The sequence below is a fragment of the Rhamphochromis sp. 'chilingali' genome (genome assembly GCF_963969265.1).
Source record: "Rhamphochromis sp. 'chilingali' genome assembly, chromosome: 2".
Taxonomy (NCBI): Eukaryota; Metazoa; Chordata; class Actinopteri; order Cichliformes; family Cichlidae; genus Rhamphochromis; species Rhamphochromis sp. 'chilingali'.
This window is the reverse complement of record NC_137930.1, coordinates 35,915,415-35,928,599: the sequence shown is the minus strand read 5'-3', so window position 1 is coordinate 35,928,599 and position 13,185 is coordinate 35,915,415. Positions and strand designations below refer to the sequence as shown.

The window sequence follows — 13,185 nt, the reverse complement described above, 5'->3', positions numbered from 1 at the left end:
TCTTTAATTTCATTAAGTAGCTTATACAAGCACAGCGACTCGCTGTCACTGACTGTGAAAGCTTTTCAAACTCCAGGCAAGGCTGAGCCATCCTGAGGGCTGTAAATCCCTCCACCGCCGCTCCAAGTCCCGCTCATCTGAGCCTAATCAGCACCGAGCATCAGCGCAGGAAGATTGTTCCCCAAGATGAAAGCAAGGCAAACACGAACGCAACGTTTATCGAAATTACAAAAAAGGGCTCCTTCCAGCTCCTCTGAAACAATGGAAAAAACATGAAAATGTCAAAGCATTTCCATTTTTCACGACTCACTTCCCATTTCAATTCCAGAGCTCCTGTAGGGCATTTCATGAATGGCTGAGTATGGACTGCTGCTCCGGATGCCATTTTTCCTCACTTTGGTCAAATATGCAGCAGAAACAGGAGAAGAGGGGGGTAAGAAAGCTCATCTGGAAGTTGGGACTGTACCGCAGCAGGTTCCCAGGACTCCAACACTGAGTATGGTTACATTAAACAGCGGGGATTCAGCACCCGCCAGCTTGTATGGAATACTCTTAAGTTCTGCTGCGGGTCAGGGGCCCCTGGGCTTTTTAGCATGGCCCTCTTTTACATTATACAGCAAGGGTCAGGTTTAGATTAAAGTCATGAATGAGAAAAGGAGACAGTCATTTAGAGTTACTCATTTATTTAGTCCCTATTCTGTCGAGACAAAGTCCAGGCAGGGTGCCGTGCTGGGCCCGTCATCGGGCCCCATGGCCAGCGGTACTGCCCTGGTTTTGACCCTGACAACGGTCCCCTCTGTGCTGCTTAACCCGCAACTTGCCTGGTTACTACCAAGTGTGTGACCTCAGCATGTGTGGATCTCTCACAAGACTGAGCGCCACGCTGTGCCTTGGCCGCTGCTGAAATACCCCTGTGTACCCGCTTATTGTCTGCCCCAGCATGGGCCAGGAGGAGGGCGGACAAGGCGGAGGGGACACTTGGATAAGGGGGTGGGGGGGGAAGCATGGCAACCAAGAAACTAGACTTGGGAACTGGGAACTGCTTCAATGCCAAAAATGGAGGGAGGAGAGGACCTGCAGCCAGCAAGTGTGACAGAAGGCTGTTATCAGACTCAGATATCTTTCTGTTAGCAGCAGAGCAAGAACTGCATCACCTCCTTTGATGTCACCGCCGCAGCATTTGCATTTCTATCATTAACATCCTGTCAGTTTAACTCCTCCGTAACACACACTTGCCCTCAGGGTGACCATTACAAAGACATACAAAGGCTCTTGATGTGTGTTTTGACTGTTGAAGCCCAGAAACCAGTTCCTGGCCTCTGAGCAAATGTTGATATAATATTTATTTATTGACTCATTCTGAAACTGCAGCCTGCTAATAAAGAAAGTATTCAAGCTGAAACAAAGTGACAAACACTCATCATATCACTATGTGCTCCGGTGCTGAAGGTGGAAAAGTGAAGCACTGAGTCACTGAGGGAGGGAGGCGCCCAGGCACAAGCAAGAGGAAGTTTCGGAGGAGAAATGTCACCTCAGGATCCAAGCAAAAGTTTCTGGGAGAAACCTCTCAAACAGGAAGCAAGAAACACATCAGATTACAATTTATCAGCGATAGTGCGATAGATCAATAACATTAACCCTAAGCTGACAGGGAATATCAGCAATCCCTCACAGGATGAGTCTCCATTTGGCACCAAAACGATCCTGTCATTTCTAATCGATGACAGCAGACTGCAAGCGGCTCAGCATTATTTTTAAAGCAGCACAGTAATGCATTCCCAGCAGCACTTGTAACACTTCTGCATTCAAATTTCCAGCCTGATCATGTGGAGCAAACAGTGAGCATTAAATGACAGCCTGTGTAAAAACACCTTGTTGTTGAGGAGTTGTCACGGGGAGATTTATGCTGCTAAATGTGCACGGTTCATTACAAAGAAGACTCAGACATGAGGGGCAATTAATCTTCAATCAATGCAACAATCCATCAACAAGGACAACAATTATTAAGGTGAGTGAGGCAGCGAGCAATCTGCCAGGCTTGCGTTTGAAGATTTAAAAATGGTGGCACTTAAAAGGCAAACGTTACATCATGGACACAAACAGGTGTGATAACAGCTGAGCCATTAAATTATCAGTATTTAACGTTGGGTTTTTTGCTTTGCTTCCTAAAGTGCATTACCTTCAGTTGCGCGCACCTGTAATGCCACAAATGGAGCTGAGAGTGTAACCACCTCAACCAATCAATCAGCCTTTTGCACTGCTGCACACGGGGCAGCACACGGGGCAGCGCACAGGGCGCTCCGGCGGGGCACAAAGAGCCCCCTCTCCCCGCTCCGTGTCGCTGCGTCCCTGTGGGATAGCGGGATTACTTACTTGGGGTTGGTTCTGTTCCAGAAGACGGCATAGCGGTCGGACACCACCTTGGAAGCAGGGTCCTGGCCGTACACGCACATCCCAATGATGAGGATGAGGAAGAGGATCATGTCCACCTGCGGCATAATTGCTGTGGAACTCCGATGAACTGAAAATTGGCCGAAAGTCCTTCTTGAATCAGGTTTAAAAGCTCTGATGTGTGCTGGTTGTGCCTGTGTGAATGACAGTCCACTTTTATTTCCTTAAAGATGGAGCTCTATTCTTCTGTATCTGGAGCTTAAACGCCGTCTTCTTCATTTAAAGCAGCAACTTGGGGTTTTAGCAGTCAGATCATTTCCTCGATCGGATCTACTTTAAATCAAGAGACACCACAAAATCACCGTTTCATCCACGGCTCAACTCCGCACCGCGCAGCGAACAGTTTCTCCAACTCGCAGTGAAACAGTTCAAAACAGGAGGCAGCCCTGCGCAATCTACGCAGTACAGAAGAATTATATATATGTGTGTGTGCGTGTCTTTTAGAATAAAAGAAGCAGCAGGAAAGTGTTCCTGGTAGCGCAGAGGTTTTAAAAAGAAAAAGCGCAGACACCCAGTCCCCGTGTCGCCGCTCTCGCCAGCTCGGGACCTCTCCTCTGGCTCCCCGTGGATCCAGCGACAACCACTCAAAGCAGCAGCTTGAGCTCCGGCTGAATCCGCAGCTGTCCGATCTCTCCTATCCAAGCGACCGAGAGCAACAGCACGAGATAACAAAGCTCTCGTGTAAACGCGCGCGGTCTTCAGGTTAAATGTCCCCCGACGAGCCGCTCTGCCACGTAACCGAGAGCGCGCCAGAAGCGGTGCGAAGCAAGTAAAAGCAGCGCCGTGTGGCTCCCGCTGCCAAGCTCTCCCGGACCAACCCCCCCTTCTCCTCCTCTACCCCCCCCCCCCCCCCCCCCCTCTCTCCCTCCCTCCCTCTCTCTCTTCTACCGGGCCAGCCGGGGAACACTGGAAAAAAAATCTTGACAGTTGAGAGGCTAGAGCTCGGACTGTTCAGTCTTCTTGATTCTCTTTTCCCAGGAAAATAAGTCAAATAAAACCTGGATTCATCGGCTATTTTTGCTTTTTCCCACTTTTAAATAAACCATTTCCCCCCGAGGAGATCGTTTTTTTGAATGAAAAAATGATCCAACCTCACAAATTCACCATATTATTTGTCGTGCTCGTGCACGGGGGAGGTGGGGGTCATAATCAAGTTCTTCACGGTGGGGTTTTGGAGCCGAGCCGCTGCAGCGGTGTTTGTTGTTGCAGATATTTCTTGCAGTGTACAGTTTCACGGGTGCGCGCTCTCCCATCGGCTTTGGATTTTTGAACGAGGTGCGTTTCGCTTTCAAAAACAACACATCTTCTCCTACTCGAGGGGGTGAGAGGGTTTGAGGGAGGGTGGCTGGTGTGTGCGGGCTTCCCACGGGCCCGCAGACAGACCTCAGATCGCTGCGCAACCAGCCACTTTCACTGGTTCAGCTTCATTTTCACTAAGCAGCCATTCTCCTAGTGTCCAAGTTTCATTTTCTACTTGAAAAGTTTTATTCAAATGTGACACCAGCGTGCAGATTGCGTTTCAAACAGTCGTTTAATGGATTTACTGACATAATTATGTCAATAAAGAGCTCTTCTGGTGGCCTGAAAACAAGCTTTTTAATTTCATTTTCTGTTTTTTTCCCCCGAAAGCACTGTTTTCACTTGGGAAGCTGCCATTCTCAAACCTGTAAAACGATCTCAAGCGCTCTGCTGGCAGAGTTTTCTCTTGTTTTCTTGGAGAGAAAAAACAACATTTCCATTTTCTCTAAATAGCCAAATATTTTATTGTCTGAACAAATGGAAACCGGGTTTATTTTTTATTCTCTTTCTTTTTTTTTCCATGGCCACACACAGGCATTATAAGACCTTTGTTTCATAGCTTCCAGTGCTGTGCATGTGCACCCTGCCATGTGTGCTGGTTTGAGTTTATGACTCAGTGCGCCACGTAGTGGTGGTCACAGGAAAAGCTCCACAGATCACGAGGATCCACGGAGGGTCAGTTTTTTTTTAAGGAAGATTGCAACACTGTGCTCATGAGAGACGAGATTAAATTAACTAATTAAAGTAAATTGTGTGTTTCGGGGTGTTTAGGCTACATAAATGTCATCAGGTGAGATTTTCTTTCCGCACCGAGGCAGACGCAGATAGAGCTCAGCCTGGTGGTTGAACTAATCCTCCTTATAACAACAGTACCACCGAGGAAGCTCGTCTGAGTGCCACTGGGCTCAGCAAGAGGATTGTAAACTGCACTAAGACACTAAACAGTCGCTCTTCACACTGTGGCTTCTGTTCACTAACAGCTTGATTTATTCCAGCTGAAAAAGGCCGGCTGAACTCCATCTCGCCTCCTTCAAAGTTTAGCTCAGTTTTTAAAAACTACTCAGAGCACAATGTGAAATTGCTTCAATAAAAGCAACAGTTAAATGAATGAGAAGAAAATACTTTTTTTCCCTCCACATGATGAGATACCCACCACCCCCACTCTTTTCTTATTTTACCAGGAGGCCAGCTTTGGGGTGAGAGCAGCTTGAAATGATGTGAAAGTGAAAGGGCATAGGGTAGATATCACATCAAATTATCACATCAAATGCCTTATACAGTAAATCAAATCAAATGTTTTTCTGAGTGGGACTCCGCAGCTGAGTGGTTAAGTGGTTCACACAGCTGCCTCAGAGAAAGATGTTTTCAATATGTTTTTATCCACTGAGTCTTTTATGTGCAGTGTTCTCCAAGAGTGCCTGTTGCATGTTCAGATGTTAGCTGGTATCTGTCTCTGTCATTTGATGCTGGGTAGGTGGGCGTTCATCAGTTTTCTGAGAAATGGCAAATAAACCATTTCATCCTCATCGCTAGCTTTGGGAACATCTTCACTTATAGAGCTCCTGTCATCAGTATCTTCCAGCATGAAAGAAAATGCTGCTCTGCACTGAACCTGACACCTGGGTGCTCCACAGTATGTTCTTACAAACAGTAAGTATAAACCACAGACTATAGAAAAGATTGATGTCAGTACCATTAGCTCTTCTATTGTTTTGTGGGCTACTACAGTCATGTAAAAGAGAAAGTTTGACTCTAAGTAAGTACAGCCCATGACTCAAGAGCTTGTAGAAACACCGCTTAGGTTTTCTGAAGTTTCTCTGAACATTGCTGGGTGAATTTGGAAAAACCATATATGCATTGTGTTACCACATCCCCACAACACCCCAAAACTCCTGCTTTTAAAGAAGTTTTGTCAGGTTCCGGATGATCACTTAATCAGGTTCATTTGATTATCAGAACCTGGCTGCTATTTACCTTCTTAATTCCTATGGAAGCGGTAAGGCTGGACTTAGTTCTTCACAGGACTGCAGAGAGTCCGGTGAAAACTCTTTTTCAGTTGACTGTTTATCATTTTTGTGTTTCAGAGCTCTAAGATATGGTCTAGTTATAGCTAAGTTGGTAAGCAAGTTGAACCCATATGGCTGCATTACCTACAACTAACTTGAATTTCACTCACCAAAACAATGGAATCCAAACTGTATTATCTGTCAGATAAATATGTCTTGATGCGTACTCAATCATCCAGGTAAGTAAATCCCAAAAGGTTGATTCTGTTGATCTGGACGTAGCGTTTTCTGTGGGAGAAACGTTTCGTCACTCATCCAAGTGACTTCTTCAGTCTCAGCTGACTGCAGGTTTCCCCAACCTTATAAACAGTGTGTCAGATAAATAATTAAAAAGGCTTCAAATACCAGTGGAAGTGTCAAGCTAGTGACCTGAATTAGCCTATTAAGTAGTGTGCAGCAACCCAAGATCAAAACTGTTTGGGTAAAAGTCTGTAATGATGTTTATTTCTGCTGTAAAGTAATTTTAAATGGTAAATGGCCTGTATATGTATAGTGCTTTTTACTAGTCCCCCCTAGGGACCCCATAGCGCTTTACACACCCAGTCATCCACCCATTCACACACACATTCACACACTGGTGGAGGCAAGCTACAGTTGTAGCCACAGCTGCCCACATGGTAGTCTGTGGGAATTAACTCAGTTTTGAAGAGAGCCTCAAGTGGACATGGGAGGAAGTGCACTTCAGCAACAGGTTTATTTTCAACCACAAAGTTTTTGGTATAAAGAAGGTTCATGTTCACAGCACAGCAGTAAAGAAGAGCTTTCCAAGGAGTAATTCTAGTGTTGTGTCCTTGGGCAAGACACTTCACCTGTTGCCTACTGGTGGTGATCAGAGGCCCCGGTGGCTAGGGTTGCCAACCGTCCCTTAAAATACGGAATCGTCCCGTATTTCGAAACAAAAGTACACGTCCCGTATTGAGCTAATAAGGGACGCACTTTGTCCCGTAATACAGTGAGAATCAAAAGTAGTCTATAAATGTTTATGGAATTAACACTTTGTTTGAAAACATAATTCCCAGCCCCTCTCCTGCTTTGTGACCAATGAGCTGACAGCACACTTATGACAATTCGAGTATGACAATTCAGATTACCGCTCATCTCATTGGTCGAGGAAAGGTCGCTTGCGGAGAAAATACCGGAAGACAACAGATGACCACAACAAGAAGCATGGTCAACAGGGGAACAAACGCCGACTCTGCGGTGCAAGTCTCGGATGACAGTACACCTAAAGCTGGGCAGACACTGTGCGATTTTTTTCAGTCACGTTATTCAGCTCCTGCTCAAACTGCACGATTGACTCGCAGGGGTTAGAAGTTCGTATGTCACGATGTACTCTCACACTATACCGCCCGATGCTCTGATGCGACCTGAGTGCTCACACTGTGCCTCCATAACATGAAGGTTATAACAGAAAATCTGTCGCTCGCTCGCTCTCTCTGTCTTTCACTCACACAGACACACCACCACCATCAACTTTGCTAAATTGCTAATGAAAAACATTGATCAGGCAGCTGTGATTGAGCAGCAGTGTAAATCCAACTATTTTCACGGTTGTTGTGGTCGTGATCATTTTGTGATGCCACATCGAAAAGGCTCCAAAGTTCTACAAGTTGTGCCTCCATCGCTTGTGTCCAGATCACACGCTGCACAGCCGTGCTGCGCCGTCTTTTTCACCAACGTTTACGTTTGCGCGTGAGCAGTGTGAGCGCCTGTGGTGACACCCTCACGAGCGATTGATGATCGGGAGCTGGTCGTGAGGTGTTAATCACTTCTCGTTACCCCACGTATACTACACGACGCACGATGAAGGCCAAAATCGGTCCGATCACTCAAAAATCGGCTCAAAATGGGCCAAAAATCGCACAGTGTGAGCCCAGCATTAGAGCAGCAATGTTTGTTCCCCTCAGAGAAAGGGAAGAATGGGAAAAGGAAAACACCTGGCTGGAAAACGTTAATATGGGCATGTGCAGTGAATATCAGCGCTATGTGGCCAGAAGTGTGATAATATAATTTATTTTGTGTAATAAACGACTGCAAGGATAGATGATTACAACAAATAGATGACTAATACATAAAAGTAATACATAGATGAATAATGATGATGAGTTAAGATGCGTAATCATGGGAACAAGCGGGTTTACAAACAGGAGCAGCTGATTAGCATTAGAAAAGCTGAAATAATACCTCAACTGAAGCCAATTGTACTAAATGCACTAAATGTGCACTGTTACAAGAATGTTTTTCTTTCTATTGTTTTCTATTATTTTAAGTTAAGCAGGACAGAGTGCTTTTAAAGAAAGATTTACTTATATTCTCAAAAGTTAAGCATGACAGGCTTCTGTTTAAGAAAGAGACCTGTTTTATTGTGTTAATGTTGTCATTTTGAGCTAAAAATAAATGGCTAAATGATCATTTGTTTCACATGTGTTCATATCACAAAGAATAGAATATGCATCTACTTAAATCAACTTCAAGTCAAATGGTTAAAAAAATAATTTCACACACAAAAAAAGAGCTAGAAAATTCACCACACTGGGAAGGGTGAAGACAACTGGGTCGCCCGAGGTGTCCCTTATTTATTTTTCAGGGAGTTGGCAACCCTACCGGTGGCGTCAGTGTCCGGCAGCCTTGCCTCTGTCAGTGCGCCCCAGGGTGGCTGTGGCTACAATGTAGCTTATCATCACAAGTGGGTGGATGACTGGTTGCGAAAGTGCTTTGGCGTCCTTAGGGACTAGAAAAGCGCTATACAAATACAGGCCATTTACCATGACTTGTTTTTCTAAGGAATATTCTTTAATTATATCTAAGGTCAAACTTTTTAAACCACCTCAATCAAACAAAACTTCCTGGATTACTGAATTAAGTCTGACTACACTTGTACTGCCATTATGAAACAGCTCTCTGTTCCTGTAACTGGCAAAGAACCACATGCAAATACATAAAGTCATGGGAAAAAAATCTTGTGAAACGACCGTGACACACGCCTGCTGTGCACCACACATCCTAAGAAGGCTAGGGAGCAAGCTGAACCCGAACTCGGCAACGCTGTGCTCATGTTCCCGTTGGCTTTGTTTACAGTAAATCCACCGTACGCTGTGTTTGGTTTGGCTTTCTTGTGAGGTCATTGTGTGTGCACAAGTGTGCATGCATGTGTGCGTCTTGCAAACTCATCAGTGTGCATACGCAAACCGGCTGGTCAAGTGATTTGTGTGTGTGCGTGTTTGAGCGTATTCTACTTTTGTGCATGTGCATGCATGTGTGTATGTGTGTGCGCACACCCCGGGGCTGATGATCCACCTCACCCAGGCAGACTAATCCATGAGCTATAATCACCTCATCTCCCCAGCTAAAGTGCCTGTCCTACTTCATTTATGCCTGATATACGTCTGTGTTCCCCAAGACAATGGAGTCATTATAAATTAGGGTCAGTGGGGCTGCCAGCACAACACACAGCATCCTAATGTTTCTCATGGCCTTATGATTCGACTGTCACACACAGAGAGGAATGAGATTTCATTTTGATGTATATATCACACACAGTTTTTCCACAGGAGTTCTGAATCACACACACACATAAGCAGAGCGAGGGTGCAGATTGTTCAGCTTTTTTTCCCCCCTGTTGTTTATGAATGCAATCTGCAATAAAGGAGCACCATCAAAGTGCCACTGAGTGTTTATGTAGTGACACAGGCATTACAGCCTCCCAGTCCTCTTCCATTAGCAGCTGGTAAACAGACTGTAATCACGTTGTGCTCTGTAAAGAAAAATCCATTTCAATATTTCTATCTTGCAAGCAAAGAACTGAACAAATTGCTTCTTTTTATTACTAAAAGTTAAATATCTGCTGTAACAGCTTGAGTCATTTATGTTTTGTTGATTAATTCGGGCTTTGTGTATGCACGGCTAAAAAAGATCTTAAGTGAAATCTTGACTTTATATTTCCAATTTATATTTATATGATGTGGAGAAAAAACATGAAACAAAAGAAAAAGCTATACATTAACAACAGTCTTTAGAAGCTCAATCCTATCTTCTGTCCTATAATTTTGTATTTGGCAGCCTGATTCGATTCTGTGACCCAGGAGAGCAGCAGCGACACCTCAGCACAGGACAGGGCCACAGACGGTATAAAAAAGGGGCATACTGTAGCTTCCGAAGCCAATGCAGAAGTGCCTTAAAGCTGGATTTAAGGGCGATACCTGAGGTTGCAAAAATACTTCCCTTTCTATAGGAGTCTATGGGGACAGCACAGCTGTAACCTTGATCTTTTGAAACTGTGGTCTCATAGTCAGCTCACCTTCTCTTTCATCATATCCAGTTGCAGAGGGCGATGGCTTGAATGCTCATCTCTACTTCAGAACAGATGAAGTAGAGATAAACCAATTGGTGACATCACAGCTTCACAGCTACTTCAGTCTTTTATACTATGTGTCAGACACAGCATGAAGAAGAGTTGGGTAGAGGTGGGTTGCAAAGTGGCTTGCAGATGTGAGATACCTATAGGCAGGCAAAAGCAGTCGTAACTGTTCCAGAAACATTTTACACAGTTCAGTTATTAAAAAATGATCAAAACTGTATAAAAGAAGAGGGAAAATGTGGCCTTTATGTAACGTTTGGTTCATGTAGATTGTAACTGGTCATATGACTGAAGTTTAGTCGAGAGCATGACATTGTGGTGAGAGCTAGAACAGATGCAGAGGAAACACATACAGTCCCAAAACAACCTTAATTTGCATGTGGTCCAGGTGCACAGGTGCAGCCTTTATTTGTTTAGATTCTGTGTAAAAGCTGCTTTCAGCTGCTTCCTTATTTGGCAGATTTTTATGCTAGATGTCCTTCCTGACACAACCCCAAAGGGATTTGTGTCTCCTTAACTTGTTTATACTGCATGCGATGCTGCCTATATACCTTTATTTGGACAGTAACACCTATTTTGAGTGACGGCTTTAAGAGGTAGAGCAGGTTGTCTACCAAATGGAAAAGTAGTGGATCGATCTCCGGTCACTCCAGTCTGCATGTTGAAGTATCTTCAAGCTACTGAACCTTAAGTGACTAAATGCATCTGTACAAGTGTGTTTGGAAATACTAGACAAGATGGTTAAGTATAGAAAAAAGCGCTAGTAGGGAATGAGGTCTGTAAAAAGTGCTTTGAAAAACAAAACGCTTGCTCAGTTGAAATAGAAAAGCATTATAGAGGCACCGGCCCCTTTCAGCATATTTGGGATTTTTTTGTTGTCGCATGCAAACATGAGAGATTTTGAAAAAGACAGAGGGAAGTGTGCTGTAAAGTTTTTGTTTTATTTTCTTATAGTTTTTACGGTGTGTACCAAAGAGAGTGATGAAAATGAATATTCAAAGTCATCAGTGATGCATGGTCAACTGAAGTGGCTACAATAGCTTATAAGAAAAACTAAAACCAAATAAAAGGGCACTGAGATCAAGTGATCTAATACATATGCAGCTGAGCTTGACTCCATTCATAAAGCAGATGCATCCCAATCGCATACAACAAAATTACATGAAAGTATCTGTGTTCATATCAACTTTTCTAAGACTTTTGTTAAAGTGATTAAATGTTTTATTAAATTGTTTTCCATATGAGTGGGAAAAGAAACACTTGGGGAGGAAATATATGCAAGTAATACTCAAAGCAAACCGCTTTAGACTCGTTTGTTTCATCCAACCAGGTCTAAAGGCAGACATGGTTATGATGAAAGACTTCAAACCTTGCCTGGTTTCCCACCTCTGCATAGATTTTCAGTTTTTGCAAGTAAAATATGAATCAAATGTATGAGCTTACTTTGTGGTTAAAAAATGCAGAGGACATTTCTTTTCATGCAGTCCAAATCTATCCACACAGAAATACTGCAAGCCTTAGTCTCTGATGTTAGCTCCTTACAAGAGCATTCTCCAAGGACCATAGAGGCACATTCTGAGGTTTGTTCACTGGCATTTCTTTCTTATCTAATGAATGTTATCCATCACCTTTTATTGCCTGACATCACCACTTACTGTCCTTTTTTATATAGTTATTGCAATAACTGAGCTGCATGCAACCTCTTTCCTGTGAAGGTACATGTCCACAGGGGCCATCATTTCCACACTTAGAATTCACAGCCTGTGTGAGCAGTCATGCAATGCATTCTTGTGGTGTCGCGTTGCATTTTGAGCGAGGGGGGTGTCGAATAGCACGCTCCTCATTTACATAAAGTTGGCTACATTGTGCAACGTGGCGCATCTGGAAAGTCAAAGAAAAGTTTTGAATTAACCTTTGTCGACCTAAAATGAGGAAAGATTCATTCAGTTGGATACAACCTTGTGTTTGCGCTGTTATGGGAGGACGTAGGCGTGGGACAGCGCCTGTATGCTGTTTTCCCCTCTCCATGTGCAATATCCCCATGAAAGCAGATGAGACTAAGGACTTTATTAGTGTGTATTTCTTAAATGTCAAATTGAATGCTGAAGTGCGGAGCTTAAAGAACAAAGACGAGTGTAACAGTCCAAATAATTACAGCCTGGCCTGCAAATCAGCCACTAATTATTGATCTATAAATACATTTAAATGTGGTGTTACCAACAGCTCGTTGGGACTGCAGACTATGTGGCTCTTTGCTCCATACAAAGTGACGTTAGGTGGATTTTAAAAAAAAAATAAAAAAATAAAAAAGTTAGCCCAATAAAAAAATAACAGACGCAGCAAAGCATACTGCTTAGATTTTTGGGGGTAAGTCAGGGTTAAATGTTAAAACTACTCATTAAACACAGAATGCATTCTGGTCACTGCAGTTTAATACCTGATGGTGGTTACAGTCATATTTACACGATCTGCTCTGCTTGTTGTTAAAAGGATTTTAGAAAAGAAGTGTCCAGGTCAGCTGCTGTTGTTTGAATAAACTGCTTTAAGGGCCACTGATGAGTCACACACTTCCATTTCTATCTATCTTGCTTCCTTTTACTTTCACCTTTTTTCTTTCTCTGTGCCTCTTTTCCAACTGCTTGCAATGCTACGGCCATCCCCTTATGGAAAGGTAAATGTTTATATCTCCCTTGAGGGACTAGTTTATTCCTCGGCCTCTTCTCCTTCATCGCTCTGTCGAAAACTCCTGCCTGAGCCTTACCAGCTGGCCTCGCTACACTGCTCCACGTAGGTTTTAGATGTTACGGTTAGAAGAAGAATAGCCTCTAATAAAAGATTTGGCCGCGGTGAAGAATACACAAATTAAGGTGAAATAGGAGTTGAGAGAGGGGGTGGTGGGGTGTGAGGAAGATGCATGATGACAGGTTGACTCAGACGCAGAAAGACGTGGGAGGTCTGAGTTATTCCCGTTGAATCTGCACTTGTAGGTCTGTGTGTGGCACCTGATTGAAC

The 13,185-nt window shown here is 43.8% G+C and overlaps 1 protein-coding gene across 2 annotated transcripts in view; it reads right to left on the bottom strand.

Moving 5' to 3' along the window:
* Positions 1-3,278, bottom strand: part of LOC308386141 (ephrin-A5b-like) — an 84,563-nt gene extending 81,285 nt beyond the window's left edge. The window contains exon 1 of one of the 2 annotated variants that reach the window (XM_080865461.1): positions 2,374-3,278. In XM_080865461.1, coding sequence (XP_080721587.1) covers positions 2,374-2,498 — 125 coding nt within the window. In that variant the 5' untranslated portion in view covers positions 2,499-3,278. The remainder of the gene's footprint in view (positions 1-2,373) is intronic. The other variant, XM_080865460.1, reaches the window with a different exon arrangement.
* Positions 3,279-13,185: the final 9,907 nt, after the last annotated feature.